Raw genomic sequence first — 26,424 nt, forward strand, 5'->3', positions numbered from 1 at the left:
CAGCACTGCAAGTGGAGGAGTGGGGAATCAAACCCGGTTCTCCCAGATAAGAGAGCTCTGTCTGACCCAAGGCCATTCTAGCAGGTGCAAGTGGAGGAGTGGGGAATCAAACCCGGTTCTCCCAGATAAGAGAGCTCTGTCTGACCCAAGGCCATTCCAGCAGGTGCAAGTGGAGGAGTGGGGAATCAAACCCGGTTCTCCCAGATAAGAGAGCTCTGTCTGACCCAAGGCCATTCTAGCAGCTGCAAGTGGAGGAGTGGGGAATCAAACCCGGTTCTCCCAGATAAGAGAGCTCTGTCTGACCCAAGGCCATTCCAGCAGGTGCAAGTGGAGGAGTGGGGAATCAAACCCGGTTCTCCCAGATAAGAGAGCTCTGGCTGACCCAAGGCCATTCCAGCAGCTGCAAGTGGCGGAGTGGGGAATCAAACCCGGTTCTCCCAGATAAGAGAGCTCTGGCTGACCCAAGGCCATTCCAGCACTGCAAGTGGAGGAGTGGGGAATCAAACCCGGTTCTCCCAGATAAGAGCCCGCACCCTTAACCGCTACACCAAACTAAGTCAGGTGGGTCGCCATGTTGGTCTGAAGCGGCAGAACAAGGTTTGAGTCTGGGGGCATCTTCAAAACCACTCACACAAAAGAATTAAAGTTTGTTGGACTTCGAGGCACCGCAGGACTCACACTTTGTGAAGACGGAGTCAATGAAGTAACTGCCACATCACCAAGCTTTAAATGTTGTATTTGAAATATTGCAATGATTCTTAATTTACAATGGTTGTTGCTGTTGAGAGAGAGCTGTTCTGAAAGGGGGGGGGGAGAAACGGGATCTAACATTTTATTGCATATTATTGTAAACATGTTCTTGACCCACGGCCTCCTCGTCAGCTGGCTTCTTGCGTGCTTCCGCGGGAGGGCGAGGCGGAGGATTACTTGGGGGGTGTTTAATAGTGGCCCCCACTTCCTGCCGTTCCCACGGCTTGTGTTCAATAGGATGCCACTCTTCACCACGGATGGCAGCCTGCAGAAGAAACCCAGGGAAGTCAGTGGTCCCTTTTGAGCACACCTCTTTTTTTTTTTATCAGATTCAGATTATTTATTATTACAGTAAAAAAAAGGTCAAGGTCAAAAAAAAAGTCCCCTGTGCAAGCACCAGTCGTTTCCAACTCTGGGGTGATGTTGCTTTCACAACGTTTTCACGGCAGACCTTTTAAGGGGTGGTTTGTCATTGCCATCCCCAGTCAGCTACACTTTCCCCCCAGCAAGCTGGGGACTCATTTGACTGACCTTGCAAGGATGGAAGGCTGAGTCAACCTCGAGCCGGCTACCTGAACCAGCTTCCACTGGGATCGAACTCAGGTTGTGAGCAGAGCTTAGGACTGCAGTACTGCAGCTTTACCACTCTGCATCACGGGGCTCTTGCAAAGGTAGTCCCCTGTGCAAGCACCAGTTGTTTCTGGCTCTGGGGTGACATCGCATCATGACATTTTGATGGCAGACTTTTTATGGAGTGGTTTGCCATTGCCTTCCCCAGTCATCTACAATTTCCCCCCAGCAAGCTGGGGACTCATTTGACCAACCTCAGAAGGATGGAAGGCTGAGTCAACCTCGAGCTGGCTACCTGAAAACCCAGCTTCCACCAAGATCGAGCTCAGGTCGTGTGAGCAGAGTTTAGGACTGCAGTACTGCAGCTTTACCACTCTGTGCCATGGGGCTCTTAAAGTACATAACCAATAAAAACAATTTAAGAAGCCAATCCATTAACATTCGATGTACAAAAGTACTCAAAACATTCAGGAGGGTTGTTACAGTAAAATAAAAATATTCAAATAAAAAAAATTGCAAAATTTTAAAATATACAAAAAGGATAAAAACGGTCAACTTCAAAATCCCTCCTTTACAAAATCATCACGAATTCTCCTGGCAGCTGCCAGAAATCTGGTGCAATCATACATACACTGGGGGTTAGAGTCTGCTAACAATATATTTCTAGTTTTGGAGTCCAAAAGGCCCTGGCATCTTTTTGTAGAATAAGCCCAGCATGAACTCATTTGCATATTAGGCCACACCCCTGACATCAAGCCAGCCAGAACTGCGTTCATGCTCATAAAAAGCCCTGCTACTACTGCTGAGAATTATTGCCCTGAGCTAGATAGCCGAGGCAAGCTCTGTCTCAGAAGCTAAGCAGTATCGATTCTGGCAAGTACTTGAATGGGAGATCTCCTTGGAATACCAGAGCTGGGAGGCTGAGGCAGGATTTATTCAGCCTCTCAGTAGGGGTTGGTTGCCATCCATGAGAAAACTATCAGCGTATTCCAATAACCCCTCACATAGGTTTGTTCTTTTTTCTTTTTCTTTTTTGAATTCCCTCAAGAGGGGAAAGGAGGGGACGGGAGACGTCTCTTATTTTAAAATGACCAGACAGAGTTAAATATGTAAACGTGACATTTAGATCACGGTAAAACTAAAGGAGGAAATGCACATCATTTTAAACCTGTGTGAAAAGCTTACGCATGGTAGAGATCCAGGTGGGCAGCCGTGTTGATCTGAAGCAGTAAAACAAAGCGGGAGTCCAGTAGCACCTTTAAGACCAACAAAATTTTATTCAGAATGTAAGCTTTCGTATGTCTGATGAAGTCTGCTTAAGAGCATACGAAAGCTCACATTCTGAATAAAACCTAGTTGGTCTTAAAGGTGAACTTGTCTTCTGCTTTATTCTGAATAAAACTTTGTTGGTCTTAATGGGGATACTTGACTCCTACTTTGTTCTGCATGGTAAAATGGATTCACTAATATATTTCAAACTGAAGTGCAGTATTAACTCCTCCCAGCAGAGGGAGGAAGAGGACCATAATTCCTTGGGTTTGTTGACCAACGCTGATAATGGCTCTCTGACAGCAGAAGCAAAAAAAAATTATCTCCCAGGGCAAGCACAGGAAAAAGAATCGACCAGGAACCAGCCCCCTCTAGACACACACACACAATTTGCAGCTGTAGTTGCGTGAACTGGGGTGGAAGATCTCCAACAAATGACAGCTGTTTGGCCAGAAAAAGAGGTTCTGGTCAATATGCTACCCGAGGTGAAAGCAGCAAACTTTGTTGAACTGGCAGAAGTATGAGAGCACCCACAGCTTTTTGGGGAGCAGGAACTCCTTTGCCTATTAGGCCACACCCCCCTGATGTAGCCAATCCTCCTGGAGCTTACAGTAAGCCCTGCACTAAGAGCCCTGCAAGCTCTTGGAGGATTGGCTACATCAGGGGGTGTGGCCTAACCGGCAAAGGACTTCCTGCTCCCAAAAAAGCCCTGCAGAGCACTGCTGGTTGATCAACTTGGGGAAGCCCACGTCAGTCAGGGAAGCACCAAGCGAAGCGCACACTGAAGGCTGCGCGAGGGATTCTGCCTTCCAAAGGCCTTGGCACTTCTCAGCAGCTGAATGCCGATCCAAAAAGGGGGCCTCTCTCTCGCTTTCCCAACGGCTGCTGCTCTTATGTAATTACATCACATTTCTTACATCCCAGTATGCAACAATATCACACATCACTGCTGTAATCGTTTTGTTTCTGCTTTCTGTATGTTTCCCCCCTTTTATTTGTTGCTGGATTTTTTGTCCCCTCCACCCCCCCTTTCCAGTTCTTTCCCCCCCAAAGTCAGGGGTGGCCAAACTTGCTTCACTTAAGAGCCACACAGAATAAGCACCAGATGTCTGAGGGCCACAAGACATGAATGTCAGATGTTTGAGAGCCTCAAGACATGAACGTCAGACGTAGTTAGGTAGGAAGGAAGGAAGGAAGGAAGGAAGGAAGGAAGGAAGGAAGGAAGGAAGGAAGGAAGGAAGGAAGGAAGGAAGGAAGGAAGGAAGGAAGGAGGGAGGGAGGGGAGGAAAGAGGGAAGGAAGAAAGAAGGGAGGGAAGGAGGGAGGGAAGGAAGGAAGGAAGGAAGGAGGGAGGGAAGGAAGGAAGGAGGAAAGAAAGGAAGAAGGGAGGGAGGGAAGGAAAGGAGGGAAGGAAAGAAGGAGGGAAGGAAAGAGGGAAGGAAGGAGGGAGGGAAGGAAGAAAGGAGGAAAGGAAGGAAGTAAGAACTAAGGAAGGAAGGAAGGCAGGCAATTGAATGACTGTTTCTCCCGCCTGCCGAAAGGCAAATGATCCATCAGCTACAAATTGTTTAATTGCTTGGCGTCCCTGGGGAAGGAGGGAGGGTGCCGTCCGTCACTTACCAGTAAGTAGATGCCACTTGCTATGGCCAGGCAGACGGTGCCCAAGATAGTAGACAGCAAGAACCCCGCGGGCACAGCCAACCTGCAATCAGGAAGAAGCCGTGAGAGAGGGGAAGGGAAGGGGTGGGCAGAACAGGAGCGAGTGCGTTTCTCAGCCAGAGGGCCACATCTGCGTCTCCACCTGCTTTCAAGGGCTCCCTGATTCCAGCAAGTGATGCTCTGTATTCTTGGTGCTTGGGGGGGGGGCACAGTCGGAGGGCTTCTAGGTGCTTGTGGGGGGCACAGTGGAAGGGCTTCTGGAGTCCTGGCCCCACTGATGGACCTCCTGATGGCACCTAGGGCTTTTGGCCACTGTGTGACACAGAGTGTTGGACTGGATGGGCCATTGGCCTGATCCAACATGGCTTCTCTTATGTTCTTATCTCTGGGGCAAGTGATGCTCTGTATTCTTGGTGCTTGGGGGGGCACAGTGGGAGGGCTTTTAGTGTTCTTGCCCCACTTATGGACCTCCTGATGGCACCTGGGTTTTTTGTGTGCGACACAGGGTGTTGGACTGGATGGGCCACTGGCCTGATCCAACATGGCTTCTCTTTTGTTCTTATGACAAATTTGTTCAGAAGCTTGAGGGCCAGAACAAACGATCCTGCAGGCTGCCTGTCTCTCCAGCCCATGATCCCCTCGCTTCTGCGAGCTGTTTCTGTGGCATGGAGTCATATTTATACAAACAGCTGGACTGAAGTCCAGTAGTGCCTTTGAGACCCACAAGACCTCTGGCATACATGCTTTCCAGAGTCACAGTTCCCTTTGTTGCATCCAAGATGCCCAGAATTTGGTTGGTCTTTAAGCAGCTACTGGACTCAAATCTTGCTCTTCCACTAGAGACCAACCCAACTACCCACTTGAAACTATGAACATCCCAGAAGTTCTGAAGACTATTTTACGGTGCATTTGTAACTTGGCTTGGGCTTTGTGGAAGAGAAAAGGGATTTCTAACAGGGGGTTGTATGTCTCTCCCCGCCCCCACCCTCCAGAGCAATTCACAAATTGGGTGGAACGTTCAGAACTTTCAGGAGGTTTGGATTGTACGATTATCTCCAGCCCTCCTTCCCACTTGCAAAGGCTTCTGGGAGCCAGCAGAAGGGACTGACGGATCTTTAAAAATTCCCGTTATTCATCATCCGCCTTTCTCACGAGGCCTCGAGGGCATTTATTTATTTTTATTTTAATATTCATTGTATTCATTTGTATTATATTTATATCCCCTGACGGGCTCCGTAGATTTCTATCCTGCCCTCCCCGCAAAGGGGCTCAGGGCGGAGTACAACAAATTTAAACAAATTTTAAAAAAAAACAATTAGAACAATTAAAAGCACATTATTCAGGTGGAAGACAGATCAGCCAAATAAATCAGTGCAGTCAAGAAAATGGAACATTCAGTAACCCTCCCCCAAAATAATACTCTACCATCCAGAAAAACACAGAAGTCAGGAGTACTCCCCCCCCGTTCTATTAGGTTAGGACTTTTTTGTAGCAGGAACTCCTTTGCATATTAGGCCACACCCCTCTGGCTTAGCCAATCCTCCAACAGCTTACAGGGCTCTTCTTACAGGGCCTACTGTCAGCTCTTGGAGGATTGGCTACGTCAGGGGGTGTGGCCTAATATGCAAAGGAGGTCCTGCTAGAATTCCTTACAGGGCTCTCAGTACAGGGCCTACTGGAAGCTCCAGGAGGATTGGCTACATCAGGGGTGTGTGGCCTAATATGCAAAGGAGGTCCTGCTAGAATTCCTTACAGGGCTCTCAGTACAGGGCCTACTGGAAGCTCCAGGAGGATTGGCTGCATTAGGGGGTGGGGCCTAATATGCAAAGGAGGTCCTGCTAGAATTCCTTACAGGGCTCTTCTTACAGGGCCTACTGTCAGCTCTTGGAGGATTGGCTACATCAGGGGGTGTGGCCTAATATGCAAAGGAGCTCCTGCTACCAAAGAGCCCTGGTTAGGAGAGACTTCCAAGGAGGACATTCAATGATATTGCTGCATATTTGGGGGACGGCAGCGGCGCTGGATGGCCCCGACCGGCTGGACCTCATCCGAGGCAGCTTTCGTCAGTATGTGGATGGGTGGCCAGCAAGGCAGTCCAGGGTTGCTGCGCAGAGGCACCAAGCGCAAACCACCGCTGAATGTCGCTTGCATTGAAAACCCCTCTGAGGACACCGTAAGTTGACTACGACTTGGGAGCGCTTCACGCGCACAGAGACGGCGGATTAAAGGGGGGGAAAGCACAAGAGAGATGCCAAAGCAGAGAATCTCTGTTGGAGCGTGGCAAACGTATCTGCTGGGTGGGCAAGTGGAAGGCAGGGCTTGGGTCTCCTCAGGCAGCTCTTCCCTCTCACTTAGGCAAAAGATCGTGCCCGAAAGGCCACTCTGTTCCCCAGGCTTCTGCAGCTGACTGCCGAAAATACGGAGACGGCTGTGCAGAGGGCCTTAAGATAAAACCTCCGGAGGTTGCATTTCTGAAGTAAGTCCTACCAGCCACCTAAAGCCAAGCCATAAGTCTCATATTAAATAGGTCTAGGTAGGTTGCCATGTTGGTTTAAAGCAGGGGTGGCCAACGGTAGCTCTCCAGATGTTTTTTGCCTACAACTCCCATCAGCCCCAGCCATTGGCCATGCTGACTGGGGCTGATGGGAGTTGTAGGCAAAAACATCTGGAGAGCTACCATTGGCCACCCCCGGTCTAAAGCAGCGGAACAACGTTTGATTCCTGTGGCACCTTTAAGATCAACAGAGTTTTTATTTGAGGTACAAGCTTTCACGCGCATGCACTCTTCTTTTTGGTCTGCAGTTTGGGGTAGCGCAGAGAGCCGGTTTGGTGTTGTGGTTTAAGACAGGTGGAATGTAATCTGGGAGGACGGAGTTTGATTCCCCACTCCTCCTCCACATTCAGCCCGCTGGGTGATCTTGGGCCAGTTGCTGTTCTCTCAAGAGCAGTTCTTTTTTTTTTTTTCTTAATACAATTTTTCCTTTCCAAAACGTTTAATAGCAGTTCTCTCTGAGCTCTCTCAGCCCCACCTCCCTCACAGGATGTCTGCTGCGGGGAGAAGAAGGGAAGGAGACTGTAAACTGCTCTGAGATTCTGAGTGAAGGGAGGGGTATAAATCCAATCTCTTCTTCTTCATTCACATACGCTGAAACAGAATTTGCCAGGCCATACATATAGGTAGAGGGCAAGGAACTTGGTTCCATGAAATAGCTTTGTACTGTAATGAAATGGTTCAGAAAGTCGCCCTGGTAAAGAGATGGGAACTGTGGCCTACACTACTGGATTTCACTGTAAAGATACTCCAGAGTCCAGACTAGGTCATTTCTACACCAAACGTATGTTTCAGCTCTTTGTTTGTTTTCACATTTCCGCAGACCAAACCTGACTGCATTGCTCATTGGATATTCCATCTTGTTGACTGCACTTGACTTATACTCCGCCTTGCAGATGCGTTTGACTTATAGTCCGCCTTGCATCTCAGCAAGAAAGGAGGACTCTAAATAACCAAATAGTAATGACAATATTGCAGAGAACACACAAACACTGGCTGTCACATCAGAGGGACTGCAAAAGTCACATAAAGACACATCGTGGCCTACCCAGGAACGGAAGCCCTACAGGCAGGAGAGCAAAAGGTGGGAATTCTGTACACTTGCAAATATAAGCCAGCCTGAAAAAGATGGGACGCCCTTACCCTGCGTGTAGGAAGGCTCGAATGTAATAATTCCTAGTGAGGGGCCCAAACACCTTCACCACCGCCGTCAAATAGTTCTGGCCACTGTTAGGGATGGGAATAAAAACATTGAGAGATAGAGAGAAATCACATGCAGCCTCTGCTGAAGAATTCTGCCATCCTCAAAAGCTTGCATCTTCCTAGCCCCCCAGTTCAGGATAGCCTGTATCTAAGTGTGCATTCAGAAAAACTGGATTCTGCAACTGTACAAGTGACATAAATGTGCATGCATCCTTCTTTCACATAATCCATTCCACTGCTGCTACTCCTGGGGGGCTTCTGCTGTGCTTTGATACGCAAACACTGATTACTAGAGATTTGACCCAGAGGGAAAGGCACAGTTTTCGGTCCTACCGCCAGAATGCATTAACACCCATCTTGGGAGGGAGTGCCAACTCTTCCCATTTCCCAAGCTGGCATGGGACAGAGAAGGTCAGCGTCCAACTGAGAGTCCCCAAAAGTGGATGGAGACCCAGTTGTGGCCTTCTCCTCTGGCTTCAGGAGGGGATTGGATAAGCATTTGGAGCTTAAGAGGCCACAGCTTATCATTGAAATTCTCTGTCTGGGGCAGGAATGCTCTGTATTCTGGGTGGTTGGGGGGCAACAGTGGGAGGGCTTCTAGTGTCCTGGCCCCACTGGTGGACCTCCTGATTGTTTTTTAAAATAATGGTATTTTTGGCAACTGTATGACACACAGTGCTGGACTGGAGGGGCCACTGGCCTGATCCAACATGGCTTCTCTTATGATGTTCTGCAGACCTTCTTTAAATAGCATCATAGAGTTGGAAGGGGCCTCCAGGGTCATCTAGTCCAACCCCCTGCACAATGCAGGAAACTCACCAACACCTCCCCCTAAATTCACAGGATCTTCATTGCTGTCAGATGGCCATCCAGCCTCTGTTTAAAAACCTCCAAGGCAGGAGAGCCCACCACCTCCCGAGGAAGCCTGTTCCATGCTCAACAGCTTTTCAGGAGAACTAACCACTAGCCACAACTGCCCTGGCAAGTGGTTAAGGAGCTTGTGAGCCAGAAGAAAAAGTGCCCATGGGCCGGATGCATCCACCAGACTACAATTTGCCCGTGTCTTGTTGAGCCTGCCTTGGATTTGGAGGGGGCACCAGGAATCGTGAACCTAATTAACAGCCTGCCTTCACAACTAAAGGGGCTAGAAACTTGGAAGCCACATCTCCCTGTGTTGCTGCAGCTTTTCTACCCTCCCAGAGAGCTCCTGTACCGACGGGCCTGATCCTTACCATCGCCAGAAGGAGAGGGAGTTTGACACTTACTATCTCTCCATGGTGGAACCTTTTCTCCTTTTCCCCCGGGGATATTCCAGCAGGCAAACGAACACGCCGGCTGCTCTTCAGGGAGTCCAGTTAAGGAGGAACACAGCTCTTTTGCATTCCAATATTCCTGGGAGATTTGAGGAAAACGCTCTCCACCTGGGGTGGCCAACGGTAGCTCTCCAGATGTTTTTTGCCTACAACTCCCGTCAGCCCCAGCCATTGGCCATGCTGGCTGGGGCTGATGGGAGTTGTAGGCAAAAACATCTGGAGAGCTACCGTTGGCCACCCCCGCTCTCCACAACTAGAGCACACACCCCCCCCCAATCCCTCCTCGGGTCAGCCCTGTCGGATGGGAGGAGACTTTGGGGTTTTTAAAAATATAAATGGGCAGCTTTTTCCTTTTCCCCAAAAGGGGAAATGACATTTTAAACCAGTCACAAATGTATCGTAGGTGAAAAGCCTCTCTTGAGACATAAGACCGGTTGGGAGGGGGGGGGGAGATGTTTAAGCTGTACATTGGGGGGGAGCACCCTACAACCATTTCCTTTTATTGCAGCACTACAGGAAAAAAAATTAAACAAAAGGGTGCCATTGGGGGTTGGCGTGTACAAAAATAGGTGACGGAGCTCATTAGCATAACTCATTAGCATAGGTCGCCCCCTCCCCCAGCCAAAAGCAACCCCATGCAAGAAAGGAGAGCCCCAGGCGAGCGAGGCCTGCTTGGGCTGGCTAGAGATCCTGGGCCACCCCCCTCCTAGTTGAAAGGCCAGCAAGCCATCCGCTGCCCAAAATCTCATAAGTGGATAAAGGGTGGCATGGGCTTCTCCATGGGTTAATGAGGGCTGCTGGGGGCGTGGCAAAGCCCCTGGTGACTGGCTGGCTGCCTGCTCTCCTAATCCAGGGATTGAACATATGAACATATGAAGCTGCCTTCTACTGAATCAGACCCTCCTGGGTCCATCAAAGTCAGTATTGCCTACTCAAACTGGCAGCGGCTCTCCAGGGTCTCAAGCTGGGGTTTTTCGCGCCTACTTGCCTGGACCCTTTTGGAGAAGCCAGGGGTTGAACCTGGGATCTTCTGTTTACCAAGCAGATGCTCTACCACTGAGCCACCGTCCCTCCCCTAAATTGTTATGCAGCTGCACCTACTATTCAGTGGACAAGGTAGGTAGGTGGGAAGGAGGAGGGGGAGCCATCACGAAGGTTCAGGAGCTGTGCTCCTGTGAGCTCCTGCTGAATCCAAGGCCTGGGTGCCATAAATATGGAACTGGCTACCCAAAGTCCCTTTGGAGGCTCCTCTGTCACTCCACGTGTAGTAGAGACACATTCATATTTATCACCAATTCTCAAGAGTTTCAGTGAGTAAGAACACATCCAGGTGTCAATCATCCTTGCCTGCAAGCAGAGCCACTCCCATCTCCGTTTTCCGTGTGGGAAACTGAGGCAGGGAGGAAGTGATCTTCTCTAGGCTGGCCCATAAAGATGTGCCAAAACCCATTCTCCAGTGATCCACCCACAGCCCACAATCTCTAGGCCAAGTCTCCTCACTCCCTCTTGCTGCCACAGTCTTTCTTGCCCCACCCTGAAATCAGCTCCTCCCCCCCCCCCACACCGCTATCTGCCTTCAGTTCTGCGGGGGGGGGGAATCTCTCAGTATTTGTGGGCGGTGGTCTCCAAGTTCCCTGGATATGATTTCCTGGATAAACCCAGACCATCACAGGGTCACCCCCGCTCTGCATTTAGTAACTTCCAAATCCTTCAGTGAAATTCCAGATTTTGCAATCACCAAACTCTGTGTAAAGACCGGCTGGATTTGATGTATTACTCAATGCACAGCAGCCAAGAAGGTCAGAGCGCCTGCTCCGGCTGCAACGCCACTGAGAATGTTCTCCGCAGCTGAGAACGAAACTTCTGGAAGAAAAACTTTCTCCAGTAGAACACGGCACTTGAGCCCGAAAGATTCTACAAACCCTAATGATGTATTACTGTTGTAAAACCTGGGGGTACTGTTGTAAAACCTTCTTGGCAGTCAGGAATTGGACAAGGGGGCCAATCCCCCGTTCTCTGACACTCCCACCCCCCTCCGTGAACTCCAACTTCAACCCCTTCCATCCCTACTTATTCATTTTTTGGGGATTCATCAAGATGACCTCCAGAAGGATCACCAAAACTATTCCCAAAGCGCAACTGTCACGTGCCACTATCCACACAAGAATTCCTGCACAGACCTGCTTCCTGTCTTGGAATTCCATAGCGACGATCTATGTTGCATGCAGAAATGTTGGAATGCTCAAAAGTGGTCCTATGGACTAGAAGCTTGGTTTAATAAGAATAATAAAAAGATTAGTGAAATTCTCCCAGATTTTTGTAACCCCTAGAAACTGACCCTTGCACTAACATCATCCTCACAGGACAAGCAAAAACCACAGAATTTTGTCTGGGGGGGGGGTCAGGGGAACATTTGTGCAGAAGGATACATAGCGTAGGCAGCGAACTTCCAGCCCTGGAACTGGGCTGACACGGCCACGATGCCACCAGTCATGAGAACTACATGTGACAAAGAGAGAAAGAGCAATCATTTAGTGTTTATGCAGTTTGCCTTGTCATCCTTACAAATAAAAACACCTGGATCCATTTGCGAATTCCGTTTTTCCCTTGGATATGAACACAAGATTCCATGTTTATTGTTTACATTCCCCCCCACCCTTTTCCTCTTGCTTCAAAGCAGCTTAAATAACAGTTTAAACATGTTGACCTAAACCCAAAATGAGAAATCCCAAATGCAAAAAGTTCAAGCTGCTACTTGTAGGTTTAGAGAGCCAGTTTGGTATAGTGGTAAAGTGTGCGGACTCTTATCTGGGAGAACCGGGTTTGATTCCCCACTCCTCCACTTGCACCTGCTAGCATGGCCTTGGGTCAGCCATAGCTCTGGCAGAGGTTGTCCTTGAAAGGGTAGCTTCTGTCAGAGCTCTCTCAGCCCCACCCACCTCACAGGGTGTCTGTTGTGGGAGAGGAATATAAAGGAGATTGTGAGCCTTTCTGAGATTCTGAGTATAGGATGGAAGGTAAAGGAGATTGTGAGCCGCTCTGAGACTCTGAGATTCCGAGTATAGGATGGAAGGTAAAGGAGATTGTGAGCCGCTCTGAGACTCTGAGATTCCGAGTATAGGATGGAAGGTAAAGGAGATTGTGAGCCGCTCTGAGACTCTGAGATTCAGAGTATAGGATGGAAGGTAAAGGAGATTGTGAGCCGCTCTGAGACTCTGAGATCAGAGTATAGGGCAGGATATAAATCCAATATCTTCTTCTATTTCTTTACTTTGCCTCAGTGAGATTCAGGGATTCGTTCCTGAGGCACTAGCCTGCTCCAAAGCTCCTAGCCCACGAAATCCTGCTCTTTAATTCCAATTAGCTGGGGTTGTTCAGGAATGTGGGCAAGGAACGTGCTGCATATTCAAAGACACTCTTATTTTCTTAGATCATTTCTCCTAGACCTGGCACCAAAACCTGGGAGATCTGCAAAATACTTTTACCAAAGATGGAGGGACACGCTTGGAAAGAGAGGAGGAAGAGGATGAGGTGATTGTTCCAGAGAGCATTTTAGCCCAAACTGTGAAGAATCTTATAATACCTTAAAGGAGAACACATTTATCAATGGCCAGAACCCACTTCATTGGGTGCCTGAAGTGTTACATTCAGCGGCTTGGAAACGATGGTCCCGCTAAGCTGTGGTGTCTTGTGAGCAAAAATTCTGCTTGGGGAGCTACTGGCATTAAAGTTGTGAGCTCCTGCATAAATTAGTTTGCTCTGGGGCCGTTTTCCCTGAGCTAAGACAAAAATGTGTAAGCTGGAAGCTAAAAACCTGTGAGCTGGCTCGCACTAACTCAGCTCAGAGGGAACACTGGCTGGGAATGTATCTATACCCACCGCAGATGAAAACAAGGCCCTGTCAAAAGTAGAAGCCGCCTACTCAAGGAGGGTGTGAAGCACTCCCACCTGTAGGTAACCTGACATCACCAGAAGAGCATCCAGTGCGTGAGGCCCGCCACTCCTAGTCTCCGTCATGCCTGTCAAACTGGCATATCAGTTCCAGATCATAATAACATCCTAAGAGGAAATGCCAGTTTCCAAGCCAGGATGGCTGATTATTATTTCTGCAGGACGAAGTTTGAACCCAGAGGCACCTCTGAAGACCAACGAAGTTTAGTTCTGGGTGTCAGCTTTCGTGTTCACTCAGACTTCTTCAGAGAGCTCATCCCCAGAATGAAACTTTGAGATGCAGGGATTCGTTCCTGAGGCACTAGCCTGCTCCAGGTGCTGCTGGACTCGAACTTTGTTCTGCTGCTTCAGACCAAGATGGCAACCCACCTGTTATTTCAGCAGGAAGAGCTAAGAGTTAGGGCAGGGGTGTTAAACTCATTTGTTACGAGGGCCGAATCTGACATAAATGAGACCTGTTGGGCCGGGGCCATATGTGTACCTGTTTAAGATTAGGAAGCAGAGATATAAATCTTATAAAGGGCACAAACATAATTTAAAAAAAAAAAACAACCCTTAAAACATTAGCACTCGTTGGTCTTAAAGGTGCTTTCTTTGTATCTCTCCTGTGTGATCCATGGAACTGAGCAAAGGAAGCTCTGGCTCTTTCCTTCCTTCCCCAGGGGACCAGGAGGGGAAGCAGCCTCAGCCAACAGAAGGAAGAGAAACTTGGCTCAGTAGCTCTGCTGTGCAATTGAGAGAGCCTGGCAAAGCAAGCTCTCCCTCCCCTCCCCTCCCTCCCCATGGGAGGCGCCTCAGTCAATGGAGAAAATAGAGGTTTTCCTCTGTAGCTCCGGTGCAATTAAGCAAGCCTTGAAAAGCAAGCTGTGACGCAGAACGGAGCAAGAGAGAGGGAGAAGGAAGCCGATGACAGCCAGTTGCTCGGGAGGCGGGGCTGATAGGAGCCCTCCAGGGGCCTGATTCGTCCCCCAGACTGCATGTTTGACACCTCTGAGTTAGGGGATGGCATCTTGATAACTGGGAATCCATCCCAGGGGAAGGAGGCTGCCCTCTGCACAAGAAACTGGAGTTGGCAGTTTTGGGAAGAGATGGGTATGGAGAGAGAAGAGAGGGCAATGAAGCAGGAGTTCAGTGACACCATAAAAACCGACAACTTTTTCCACCGTGTAAACTTGTGAGGGTCAGAGCATCTGACACAGGCAGAGAGGGAGAGAGATTCTAGTTGAAACTGGGGGTTGGGAGAGCTCCAGGAATTGTTTTCGAGAGGGCCAGATTTACTGACTTGAAGGAAGTCAGCGTTGTCTTCGATATCGGCAAATAGGGATACTGGTTGTTTATCTCCTTACATATATTTGTCAGGCGATGTTTCATTGAAGTTACATTTGCTTTCTGAATTTATTAATTACTGCTCACTAACCTGAATGCTTAATAAATCTTTATGTTACTAACCAAAGTGCCCGCAGAGCACAAAGGGGGAGGTGAGAACAGTTGTTACCAAAGTTCTAAGAAGCCAGGCGAGCCTTTGAAGTGCAGAATGCTCAGCCGGCTTCCCAGGCGCCTCCTGGATGGAGCAAGGCCATCACCGGGAGGGGGATGTAACCATCGCTGGGAAAGATAAGCGGGCATGAGAAAGTGTTACTTGCGGGGACATACTGTAGTTTTATTATGGGAAATAGTTTAAAGCACCAATCCTTTGAAGTGTATCCATAAATGGCAATGCTTCAAGCAATGTGTTATTAGTTCCAATGAATCCATGTAGAGAGTAACATTATAGTTATCAATAAAGGCAACTTAGTTTTTTCATCAAAGACAAGTCTGATCATTTTGAAACTTCAATGAACCCTCTGCTGACCATATTAACCCATCTTCCACTATATTTTAATGTATTCTTTTTTCTAATGACAAACTAGAATGACGTTTATATGTGTGTTACATGTTTAAATCAAACCCCCGAGAAACCTGTGCCCTCCTTTTAACCCAGAGCTAACATCACCTCATTTATTGCACTTCACACCCTGGATATGTAATGGGTTTTAGTACATGGACAACAATCGGTTATTCCAACGGAATTGTTCTTTCAGCCCAGTTAGCATAAACTAACAAACACCACGTCAAGCATGCATATTTCTGTGTGCCACGATGGTCCCTAAGACAAAGAGCAGATCACCAACCTTTCCTGCTCCCCCCTCTTTTACAACCCAGAGGCAAGTTAGTAAATCCACCTGGTCCAAGGATGTTTAGGTTAGCCTGGCTGGTAACAGTGTGATGCACCTCTCCCCCAGATTCACACAGACAGGTCTTATCTGGCCTCAGAGAAAGTGTGAGAAAGGGAGATGTTTCTAATAGCCTGCATTCTTTAGTAATAAAAGAGATACTATGTAGTAACCTTTGAACCCGTGACTCAAATTGCATCTGCGTACTATCTTTTGAAGCTATCCTATAAAGTAACTATGTAAGTTTGTATACGTCATTACTTGCAAGGATGCTGTCCTTGGTAAAGCTTTTGTGTTTCTATCATAAAGCAACTTTTGATTCAATAACAAAAGACTGATTATTGAGAAATATCGATGCTTGACACACCAGACCACAACCTGTGACTCTTTTAACCTGCTAAAAAACATTTCCATGACTCTGCATACTAGCTCACTGCCCGCTTTCTCTACGTTTAAGACTGCTTGGCATTCCATGCTTTTGTCGGATGAAGTGTGCTTCTAGCACACGAAAGCTTCCGTTCTGAATACAACTTGTTGGTCTTAAAGGTGCCACTTGACTCTTGCTTTGTTCTACCGCTTCAGACCAACATGGCTGGGTCTATCTGCAAATAAACCAGACGCTATAAACCAGGGGTCCCCAACCTTTTCGAGCCTGCTGGAAATGTGACACAGTGTGGTAGGTGCAGCCACAAAATGGCTGCCCCAAATGGCTGCCGCGGCTTACCTTCTGTGACGGAACCGGCCCGATTCTGCCTTCAGACCCGGTCCCGTCAGCTCCCTATTGAGTCGCCAACTCCTGGAGGGAGCTATTTCTCCTCCTGCCCCTTGGGCTCACTGCCACCACCTGCTCAGTCTAGGGGTTCAGATTGAGAGGAACAGGACTCCCAATCCCCCTCTCCAGCTGTGAGGCCAGGCCTCAAGGTCCTCTGCCACCCTGCACTTGGGTTTCACAGAGACCTCAGCGCTTCTTTGGGGCACCCCTGGAGGATTGGCACCTTATCCAACTGCATGCCTTCCCCCTTCCCCGGGGCCCCCTTCTCAACACAGCGTGGTCTAAAGCGGTCTGGGGATCTAGGTGGTACAGAGATTGACTGCCAGCATTTAAACAGTAAAAATATATTTATTTAAAAAGAGAAAAAGATAGGAAAAGAAAAACAAAACAAAAACAGTTGCGTTTAAAAGGTTAGCACAGCACAGCACACGCACAGCAAACAGCCTGACAAACAAAATGTGTTATAAACGCGTCCTGCTGGCCCTGATCTAAACTTGCCCTGTCTTGTGAATTACTTACTTAGTCTGCCTGCCTGGGGCCTCCCAGGCAGGAGCCTCCATTGCTCACCACATGCTCGCTCGAGCGCTGGCTTCCAACTGCCCTTCTCTTCCTGCTAACACACATGCCAAGAACAAAAGCACTTCCTGCCTCTCTAGGAGATTTTCCCCCTAGCGTTGTTGGTTTGGCTCTGGAAGGGAGGGGGGGAGTGAGGGGAAGGCTACAAAGCCTGCTGAGGGATTTACTGACCCCTGCCAAATGAAGCACCACCACTGACTAAAATGGCGTTTCTCCACACCTTCCATCACACAGCCTTGAGCTGTGACGGCGGCTGCTGGCGAAGCAACGTATTTAAAAACCTGCCCAGACAAACAGATCTACATGGGCCAAACAGACGCCTTGCTGAGCAAAAGCCCCTCCCACTTCAAACACCACCTCTTGTGCTACAGGCCCCCAGTGCTGTCTGCTGCAAAGGACACCAGCCATGAAACCCCTCCCACTTCATTAGGGGAGAGTGCCACACTATGTGGCGTCCACGCAGCCGTTCACTGCATTCTGGGCCTTTCATAGACATCGACTCAGCAGTGCTTGCAACCGCCTTGCACAAAAGGATCCTGCCGCAGCCCCTGAATTGGAGACGGGGCAGGGAGCTAAGAAAGGGTGGCGTCCCAGCTCTCAGGCAGAAAGGAGGTCTATACAGGGAACTTCCCATCTTGCCCTCTCAGCCAGCAGCCCAGCTTTCGATCTCGCTTCCTTCAATGATTCAGGTGACCTGACCACAGTTGGAAACCACCAAATCATTTTGCCAGACTCCCCACCTGACGGGGGAAGAGGAACAAGAAGTGAAATCCGCCCCTCTCCGCCACCCACGAGGCCATCACCTTCCCAGCTGCCTCCGGCTGCCAAGATAAAACCGGGGATGTAGATTTTTCTCATCTTTTTTTTGCATGAAGTCCCTTTTCTAAAAGAATGTGTGATGTGTAGAAAGTGGAGACCCGTTCACAGGGCCACAGCCAGTATTTCTTGTTTGGTGGGGCCCACAGCAGAATTTGCTGTTTGGGGGGGCCAGGAGGCACCCAGTTTGGCAGCCGAAGGCTCTCAACACTGTGAGCTGCCTTGAGTCCCATAAGCTAACCCCCCTTTGCCTGGGCAGTCACAGCAGCTCTGCTCCCCCCACCCCTTTCTCACGTGCCCCTCTCTGAGAGACAGAGGCCTCTTAAACCAAATTTGGGAGCTCAGAAGGCTGGCTGCAAGAAGACTCTATGTTAGGAAAGGGGAGAAGAAGAAGGAGAAGATATTCGATTTATATCCCGCCCTCCACTCCGAATCTCAGAGTGGCTCACAATCTCCTATGTCTTCTCCCCCCACAACAGACACCCTGTGAAGTGGGTGCGGCTGAGAGGGCTCTCACAGCAGCTGCCCTTTCAAGGACAACCTCTGCCAGAGCTATGGCTGACGCAAGGCCATGCTGGCAGCTGCAAGTGGAAGAGGGGGGAATCAAACCCGGTTCTCCCAGATAAGAGTCCGCACACTTGACCACTGCACCAAACTGGCTCTTTCAACCACCCTTTCAAGGACGACCTCTGCGAGAGCTATGGCTGACCCAAGGCTATTCCAGCAGCTGCAAGTGGAGGAGTGGGGAATCAAACCCGGTTCTCCCAGATAAGAGTCCGTGCACTTCACCACTACACCAAACTGGCTCTCAGAGAGAGAAGACAGTGAAAAGAGGAAGGCTTTGAGGAAGTGTTTTGAGCAACGCAGCAGAGGGACCTGCAGCAAGGCTACTTGTTCAGAGCGGTGGTGAGCAAAAGGGACAGACTGGGGGCTCTCCAATGGAGGGGCCATACAGTTGGAAGGGGGTTTGAAAGGACGGGTCTGCCCCCCCGGGGCCCCACTGCAGCTACGGGCCTGCCTGTTCATCTCTCTATCCCAGGGGTCCTCAAACTACGGCCCACTGAGGACGTTTATGCGGCCCACCGGGTTATGGCAAAATCAGACCAGAAGTGACGTTCGACCTAAACTCGCGTTAGCAACGCACACTTCCGGCACTGGGCTGAGGCGGCGGAGACAGAGTGTGAGGTGATACCGAGGTGAGGTGAGTTCCCAGGCCGGGGTGTGTGGTGTGGCGAAGGGAGAGAGATGCAGAAGACGGAGAACTGACGGCCCGCGGCCTTGTACAGTAACAGCAGTCCGGCCCTCCAACAGTCTGAGGGACAGTGAACTGGCCCCCTATTTAAAAAGTTTGAGGACCCCTGCTCTATCCCATAATACACTTGGGCCACCCAAGTCAGATAGTTGGGTGCTAAATTCAGGACAGACATAAGGAAGTTCTTCACACCATGCATAATTAACTTGTGGAAATCCACCACCCGTGAGCCGAGATGGCTTCGAAAAAGACTGAGACGCCTTCCCAGAAGATGGACACACCACTATTAGCCATGCCATTTTAACAGAACCTACATGCTCAGAGGCAGTGTTCTGAACGCTTCCTGCCGGGAAGGGGGCAGCAACAAAGGCAAGTTCTCCATGACCTGTTGATCAACTTCCAAGGGCCTCTAATGGAGAAAGAGATTGCTGGACTTGATGGATCCCAGTCTGATCCCACAGGACTCCTCTTCCTGGATTTGGGCCTCTGTTCGTTCAAATGCACCAACCCAGGTTAAGAACATAAGAGAAGCCCTGTTGGATCAGGCCAATGGCCCACCCAGTCTAACACTGTGTCACACCTGGCCAAAAAACCCAAGTGCCATCAGGAGGTCCACCAGTGGGGCTAGAACTCCAGAAGCCCTCCCACTGTTGCCCCCCACCAAGCACCAAGAATACAGAGCATCACTGCTCCAGACAGAGAGTTCAAACAATATGCTATGGCTAATAGCCACTGATGGACCTCTGCTCCAGATGTTGATCCAGTCCCCTCTTGAAGCTGGCTATGCAGCTGCCACCACCTCCTGTGGCACTGAATTCCATGTGTTAATCACCCTTTGGGTGAAGAAGTACTTCTTTTTATCCGTTCTAACCCAACTGCTCAGCAATTTCATTGAGTGCTCACGAGTTCTCGTATTGTGAGAAAGGGAGAATTCTTTCTCTACCTTCTCTATCCCACGCATAATCTTGTAAACCTCAATCATGTCACCCCGCAGTCGACGTTCCTCCAAGGTCGTTTTCGCACTCACCTTAATCAGCAGCGACGACCCTCTTCACCGCGCAGGATCTGCGTGGATTTCGCACTAATTGCCACGGAGCACCCAGAAGAGCCGGAAAGTCTCGGCGCTTTTGCAGCGCAAACGGAAACTGGTTTTTGGCGGTTTCCGTTTGCGCCGCAAAAGCGCCAGGACTTTCCGGCTCTTCTGGATGCTCCGCGGCAATTAATGCGAAATCCGCGCAGATCCTGCGCGGTGAAGAGGGTCGTCGCTGCTGATTAAGGTGAGTGCGAAAACGACCCAAGCTAAAGAGCCCCAAGCGTTTTAACCTTTCTTCATAGGGAAAGTGTTCCAGCCCTTTAATCATTCTAGTTGCCCTTTTCTGGACTTTTTCCAATGCTATAATATCCTTTTTTGAGGTGCGGTGACCAGAACTGTACACAGGACTCCAAATGAGGCTGCACCATCGATTTATACAGGGGCTACCACCAACCTCCAGAGAAAAGGATCGGTTCTACGACAACTCTGCCTAGGCCTGCTGTTTTCCTAGCTGGGATTCTCCTTTCTCAAGCGGTTGTGCAGCGATCCCACCAACAACGTGCTTTCTGGCAGCTGCTTCCTCGGCATTTTGGTCCTGCGAGCGACTGAAGTTGTCAAAAGCCATCCTGGGTCATGATGGTCAGAGGGAAGGCAGCTGCGCATCTGGGAACCCATTAAGCACGCTTGACCCCAAAGGACCTTGGCAGTCTGGCGATCAATCACAGGACAAAGGAGAAGGTCTCATACCTCGCCCTTCACTCCCCAAAGGAATCTCAGAGGGGCCTACCATTGGCTTCCCTTCCTCCCCCCACAACAGACACCCTGGGAGGTAGGTGGGGCTGAGAGAGCTCAGAGAGAACTGTGACTAGCCCAAGGTCACCCAGCTGGCTTCATGTGGAGGAGGAATGGAGAATCAAACCCGGTTCTCTAGATTAGAGTCCACCACTCTTAACTACTACACCATGCTGGCTCAAGAGGAGGAGGAGGAAGAAGAAACACCCTGTGAGGTGGGTGGGGCTGAGAGAGCTCTGACAGAAGCTGCCCTTTCAAGGACAACTCCTATGAGAGCTATGGCTGACCCAAGGCCATTCCAGCAGCTGCAAGTGGAGGAGTGGGGAATCAAACCCGGTTCTCTAGAATAGAGTCCACCACTCTTAACCACTGTACCATGCTGGCCCAGGAGGAGGAGGAGGAGGAAGAAGAAGAAGAAGAAGAAACACCCTGTGAGGTGGGTGGAGCTGAGAGAGTTCTGACAGAAGCTGCCCTTTCAAGGACAACTCCTATGAGAGCTATGGCTGACCCAAGGCCCTTCCAGCAACTGCATGTGAAGGAGTGGGGAATCAAACCCGGTTCTCCCAGATAAGAGTCTGCGCACTTCACCACTACACCCAACTGGCTCTGCAAACCTTGCAGGACTTAAAGGGCAAAGATGATGTCCAACAGCGTCTTCAAGCAGGGCCTTGAAGAGACCCCAGAAATCCAATCAAATCAGAGGCAAAGGGCTGCAGTTTCCGAATGCAACCTATGGTTGAGCACAAATCCCCCACTGTGAGCATCGCCCATGCTGGCTCCACCACAGGACCATCCAGTCTAGCAGCACTCTGGTTCCTACAGCGAGCAACTGGATGCTTCCCAGAAGCCCGTGGGCAGGTAATGTGGAGCCCTGGCATCACTCCAGCCTGCTTCATTAGGGTACTCAGTGGATACACCCCATTCGTGTCACAAGGTCTTTGTGGGTAGCCAGTTTCCTTAGCATGCTGCTTGGCTTGCATGCGCCAGCATGCCCCTTTCTGCCCTGCACCTGTGTTCTTCCTGCAGCCTGCATCAGTGCTGCAGGAAAAGGTCCCTTCTGTGGACGGGTGCTGCCGGTCAGAAGTCCGGAAGCAGGGAGAGCCCGTGTGGCGGAGTGGGCAGAGCGGTGGACTAGCAGCGTGGGAGATATGGGTTCGAATGCCCACTTCTGCCACGGAAGCCAAAGGGTGCTTAACATGTGGAATTCACTGCCACAGGAGGTAGTGCCGGCTACTAGCATAACCAGCTTCAAGAGGGGATTGGATAAGTATATGGAGCAGAGGTCCATCAGTGGCTATTAGCCACAGCGTATTGTTGGAACTCTCCGTCTGGGGCAGGGATGCTCTGTATTCTTGGTGCTGGGGGGGGGGCACAGTGGGAGGGCTTCTATTGTCCACTGATGAACCTCCTGATGGCGCCTGTGGGGTTTTTTTGGCCACTGTGTGACAAATAGTGTTGGACTGGATAGGCCATTGGCCTGATCCAACATGGCTTCTCTTATGTTCTTGTCTCTGGGGCAATGATGCTCTGTCTTCTTGGTGCATGGGGTGGGGCACAGTGGGAGGACTTCTAGTGTCCTGGCTCCACTGATGGACGTCCTGATGGCACCTAGATTCTTTTGGCCACAGTGTGACACAGCGTGTTGGACTGGATGGGCCATTGGCCTGATCCAACATGGCTTCTCTTATGTTCTTGTGTCTGGGGCAATGATGCTCTGTCTTCTTGGTGCATGGGGTGGGGCACAGTGGGAGGACTTCTAGTGTCCTGGCTCCACTGATGGACCTCCTGATGGCACCTAGATTCTTTTGGCCACAGTGTGACACAGCGTGTTGGACTGGATGGGCCATTGGCCTGATCCAACATGGCTTCTCTTATGTTCTTGTGTCTGGGGCAATGATGCTCTGTCTTCTTGGTGCATGGGGTGGGGCACAGTGGGAGGACTTCTAGTGTCCTGGCCCCACTGATGGACCTCCTGAGGGCACCTAGATTCTTTTGGCCACAGTGTGACACAGAGTGTTGGACTGGATGGGCCTCTGGCCTGATCCAACATGGCTTCTGTTGTGCTCTTAAGCCTGCTGCATGACCCAGGAGGGACCTGCCACAAACCCTCCGCTCGGCCTACCTCGCAAGGCCGTTGTGAGAAGGCAGAGGAGGGATGCTCCCGAAGCCGCTCTGACAACAGCAGGACCTCCGCGAAGGCCTGCCAGGCTGCGGGTAGCGTGAGCGGTGAGTGGACGTGCCCACCTGGCGGGGCTCCCGGCTCGAGGGCCTGGCGGTGGCGCAGCTGGGCTCTCCCGGCGCCATAAGGCAAGGGGCAGGCGCCCAAGGGGGAGAGAGGCACGCCCTGAGCCAGCCAGCCCCCAAGCAGCCCGGCCCCTTCTGCCAAGCTGCCTTCCCCTTTTGTCTGTGTTGCTCCGCTCCAGCTTCCTCCAGCGCCTGCAGCTGCATTTCCTCCTCCGGTCAGGCCGGGAGGGGAAGGGAGGGGGGGCTGGCCATGCAAAGCCCGGATCCTCTGCATGCCCCGTGGGGCCCATCTCCCCACCCCCAGCCCCGTGCACCGCCCCAGCAGAAAAGTGGCAAGTCTCCCAAAGCATTTCCCAGCAGCCGCTAGAAGTTCTTTTTCTGGGGACTGCAAAGACTCGCTGCAAAATCCCCGACTCCCCCCCCCGCCCCGCCCAGTCTCTCCGCACCCCTCTCTGCAGCCTTTCCCGGGACTAGCAGCCCCCTCCCCCGGGCAGCTTGCCTCCCCAGCTCCCTCCCTGCCCGGCAAGGCAAGGCCTCTTGGGCGGCCCGCCCGGGCACCCCGCTGCCACCCTTGCCCTTTGCACCTGCTCAGGAGCCCCTCGCCCGCCCGCCCGCCCGCCACTCACTCAGCCCGGCCGCCAGCGCCTGCTCGTTCGCCCACATGGCCCACTCGATGCGCCCCATGGCCGGCTCTCGGCGCAGTCCGGCGGCCGGCTCTCGCCGCCCCACCGCCTTGCCCTTCCGGGCCCACCCCGGCCCTCCTCCTCCCCCTCCCCGGTGGGGCGGCGCTCGGCGGAGGAAGGGAAGGCCGAGCCGGCAGCGCCCCCCTCCCGCGGCCTCTCCGGCGCCTTTTGGAGCAGCCCCCCCTGCAAGTGGGGAGAAGGGCGTGGAGGGAGCGCGGAGACAGCCCGGGACCAGGTTTGGAGGCCAGCGGAACCGCACAAAACTCATGCTTTGGGCAAACTTTCCTGCACCCTAAGAGTGCCTCGGGACTCCAAAGTTGAATATGTTGCCGGAGGCTTTCAGGGCCGGAGTCATGAGAACATAAGAGAAGCCGTGTAGGATCAGGCCAATGGCACACGGTGGCAAAAAAAAAAAACCAACCCAAGTGCCATTAGGAGGTTCACAAGTGGGGCTAGAAGCCCTTCCGCTTTGCTCTCCCCCGCCCCCCAAGCACCAAGAATCCAGAGCACCACTGCACTGCCCCCAGACAGTTCCAGTAATATACTGTGGCTAATAGCCACTGATGGACCTCAGCTCCATATTTGTATCCAATCCCCTCTTGAAGCTTGTAGCTGCCGCCACCTCCTGTGGCAGTGAATTCATCACCCTTTGGGTGGAGGACTTCCTCTTAACCCGATTGCTCAGCAATTTCATCGAATGCCCACGAGTTCTTGTATTGTGAGAAAGGGAGAAAAGTACTTCTTTCTCTACTTTCTCCATCCTATGCATCATCTTGTAAACTTCCATCATGTCACCCCGCAGTTGACGTTTCTCCAAGCTAAAGAGCCCCAAGCGTTTTAACCTTTCTTCATAGGGAAAGTGTTCCAAACCTTTCATCATTCTAGTTGCCCTTTTCTGGACTTTTCCCAATGCTATAATATCCTTTTAGAGGGGCGGTGACCAAAATTGTACACAGTATTCCAAATGAGACCGCACCATCGATTTAAACAGGGGCATCATGATACCAGCTGATTTGTTTTCAATTCCCTTTGGGTCCATTGGATGTTATAGATTTTCCCAGCTGTGTGGCCCCAGTCTTGGCATTGCAAGACCTGCTGTTTCGCCAGCAACTTTGACCAGCATCCTCAGAGGTATAACTCAGGAAACTGGAGTTCTCTCTGGGTCAAAGTGAGAAGAAGATGGTAGGTGGGTAATTTCCCATTTTATACCTCTGAGGATGCCAGTTGCAGGTGAAATGTCAGGTCTCGCAATGCCAAGACCGCGGCCACACAGCCCGGAAAATCTACAACAACCCGGGGACTCAAAACATTGTTCCAAGAATGTTCCTGACCTTCCAATCCCCAAAGAAAGTGTAATTGTCAACTATTTTAAAAATGAGAGGACAGACAGCCCCCCGAAAAAGAGGACTTGCTATCTGAAAAGAGGACATCTGGTCACCCTAGCTAACTCCCCGCAGTTCTCCAGGTGCAAACACATTTTGTGAAATTGCAGATCAGAATTTTAAAGCTCTCAGGGAGAAGATGATGGGGGCCCAGGGTGGTATGAGCGAAAAGAGAAAGGTGCTGGGGCACGTGAGATAATGAAAAACAAAACAAACATCCCCCTCCCCCCAAAAAAACCCCTTTTCATCTCTGGCTTCCAGATTCAGAGCTAAAAATATTCAGACCCCGATGGAAACCGTCTGGGCTGCCGGATCAGAAGGTCAGAGGCTGCGGGAAGCACGGCATGTAATGGTTATGGATAACATTTCAATATTCAGTGAGCACAGGAACATTTTGTTCAGGGACAGACGACTTTTATTGATTTGGGGAATAAGAAGCATTACATGGAATCTCTTATCACTGGAAGTACTGAATTTCATGTAGTGCTTTGAAATCAGTCTGGAAACAGGGACGGCAGGTAGTTGAGACAAATGGGAAGGAATAAGCGTACAGAACGATGAATTATTGTTTTTGAAAAAAAGTTGGGTGTTATGTAAGAATATAAGAGAAGCCACGTTGGATCAGGCCAATGGCCCATCCAGTCCAGCACTCTGCGTTACATAAGAACATAAGAAAAGTCACGTTGGATCAGGCCAATGGCCCATCCAGTCCAACACTCTGTGTCACAGAAGAACATAAGAAAAGTCATGTTGGATCAGGCCAATGGCCCATCCAGCCCAACACTCTGTGTCACATAAGAACATAAGAGAAGCCTTGTTGGATCAGGCCAATGGCCCATCCAGCCCAACACTCTGTGTCACATAAGAACAGAAGAGAAGCCCTGTTGGATCAGGCCATAGCCCCTCCAGCCCAACACTCTGTGTCACATAAGAACACAAGAGAAGCCCTGTTGGATCAGGCCAATGGCCCATCCAGCCCAACACTCTGTGTCACAGAAGAACATAAGAGAAGCCCTGTTGGATCAGGCCAATGGCCCCTCCAGCCCAACACTCTGTGTCACACAGTGGCCAAAAAAAACAGGCACCATCAGGAGGTCCACCAGTGGGACCAGGACGCTCTAAGCCCTCCCACTGTTGCCCCCCCCAAGCACCAAGAATACAGAGCATCACTGCACTAGATAGAGTTCCATCAATATGCTGTATAGTATGTATGTCAACTCTATTTATTATTTGTGGGCTCTGAATATATTTTTGTAAATTTATAATAATTTTTAAAAGAACACGCTGACTTTGCTAGTGACACTCCTGCACCCCCCCCCCGAGATGTCCCCCCATCACCTTATTCCAGAGTCACGCAAAGAAACAGAAGCCAAGGTTGATGAAAGGGGGGGGGGGG

The 26,424-nt window shown here is 50.6% G+C and overlaps 1 protein-coding gene across 1 annotated transcript; it reads right to left on the reverse strand.

Annotated features, from left to right (window-relative positions):
- Positions 1–720: 720 nt before the first annotated feature.
- On the reverse strand, positions 721–23,784 carry LOC132582153 (cytochrome b-245 light chain). Its single transcript, XM_060253631.1, has 6 exons — positions 23,590–23,784; positions 11,744–11,813; positions 9,267–9,341; positions 7,942–8,025; positions 4,209–4,290; positions 721–1,015 (listed from the first exon to the last, which is right to left on the reverse strand). The coding sequence occupies exons 1-6, from the start codon at positions 23,645–23,647 to the stop codon at positions 833–835; spliced, it is 552 nt and encodes a 183-aa protein (XP_060109614.1). The 5' UTR covers positions 23,648–23,784; the 3' UTR covers positions 721–832.
- Positions 23,785–26,424: the final 2,640 nt, after the last annotated feature.

This window comes from Heteronotia binoei, chromosome 14 (assembly GCF_032191835.1).
Source record: "Heteronotia binoei isolate CCM8104 ecotype False Entrance Well chromosome 14, APGP_CSIRO_Hbin_v1, whole genome shotgun sequence".
NCBI classification, from domain to species: domain Eukaryota; kingdom Metazoa; phylum Chordata; class Lepidosauria; order Squamata; family Gekkonidae; genus Heteronotia; species Heteronotia binoei.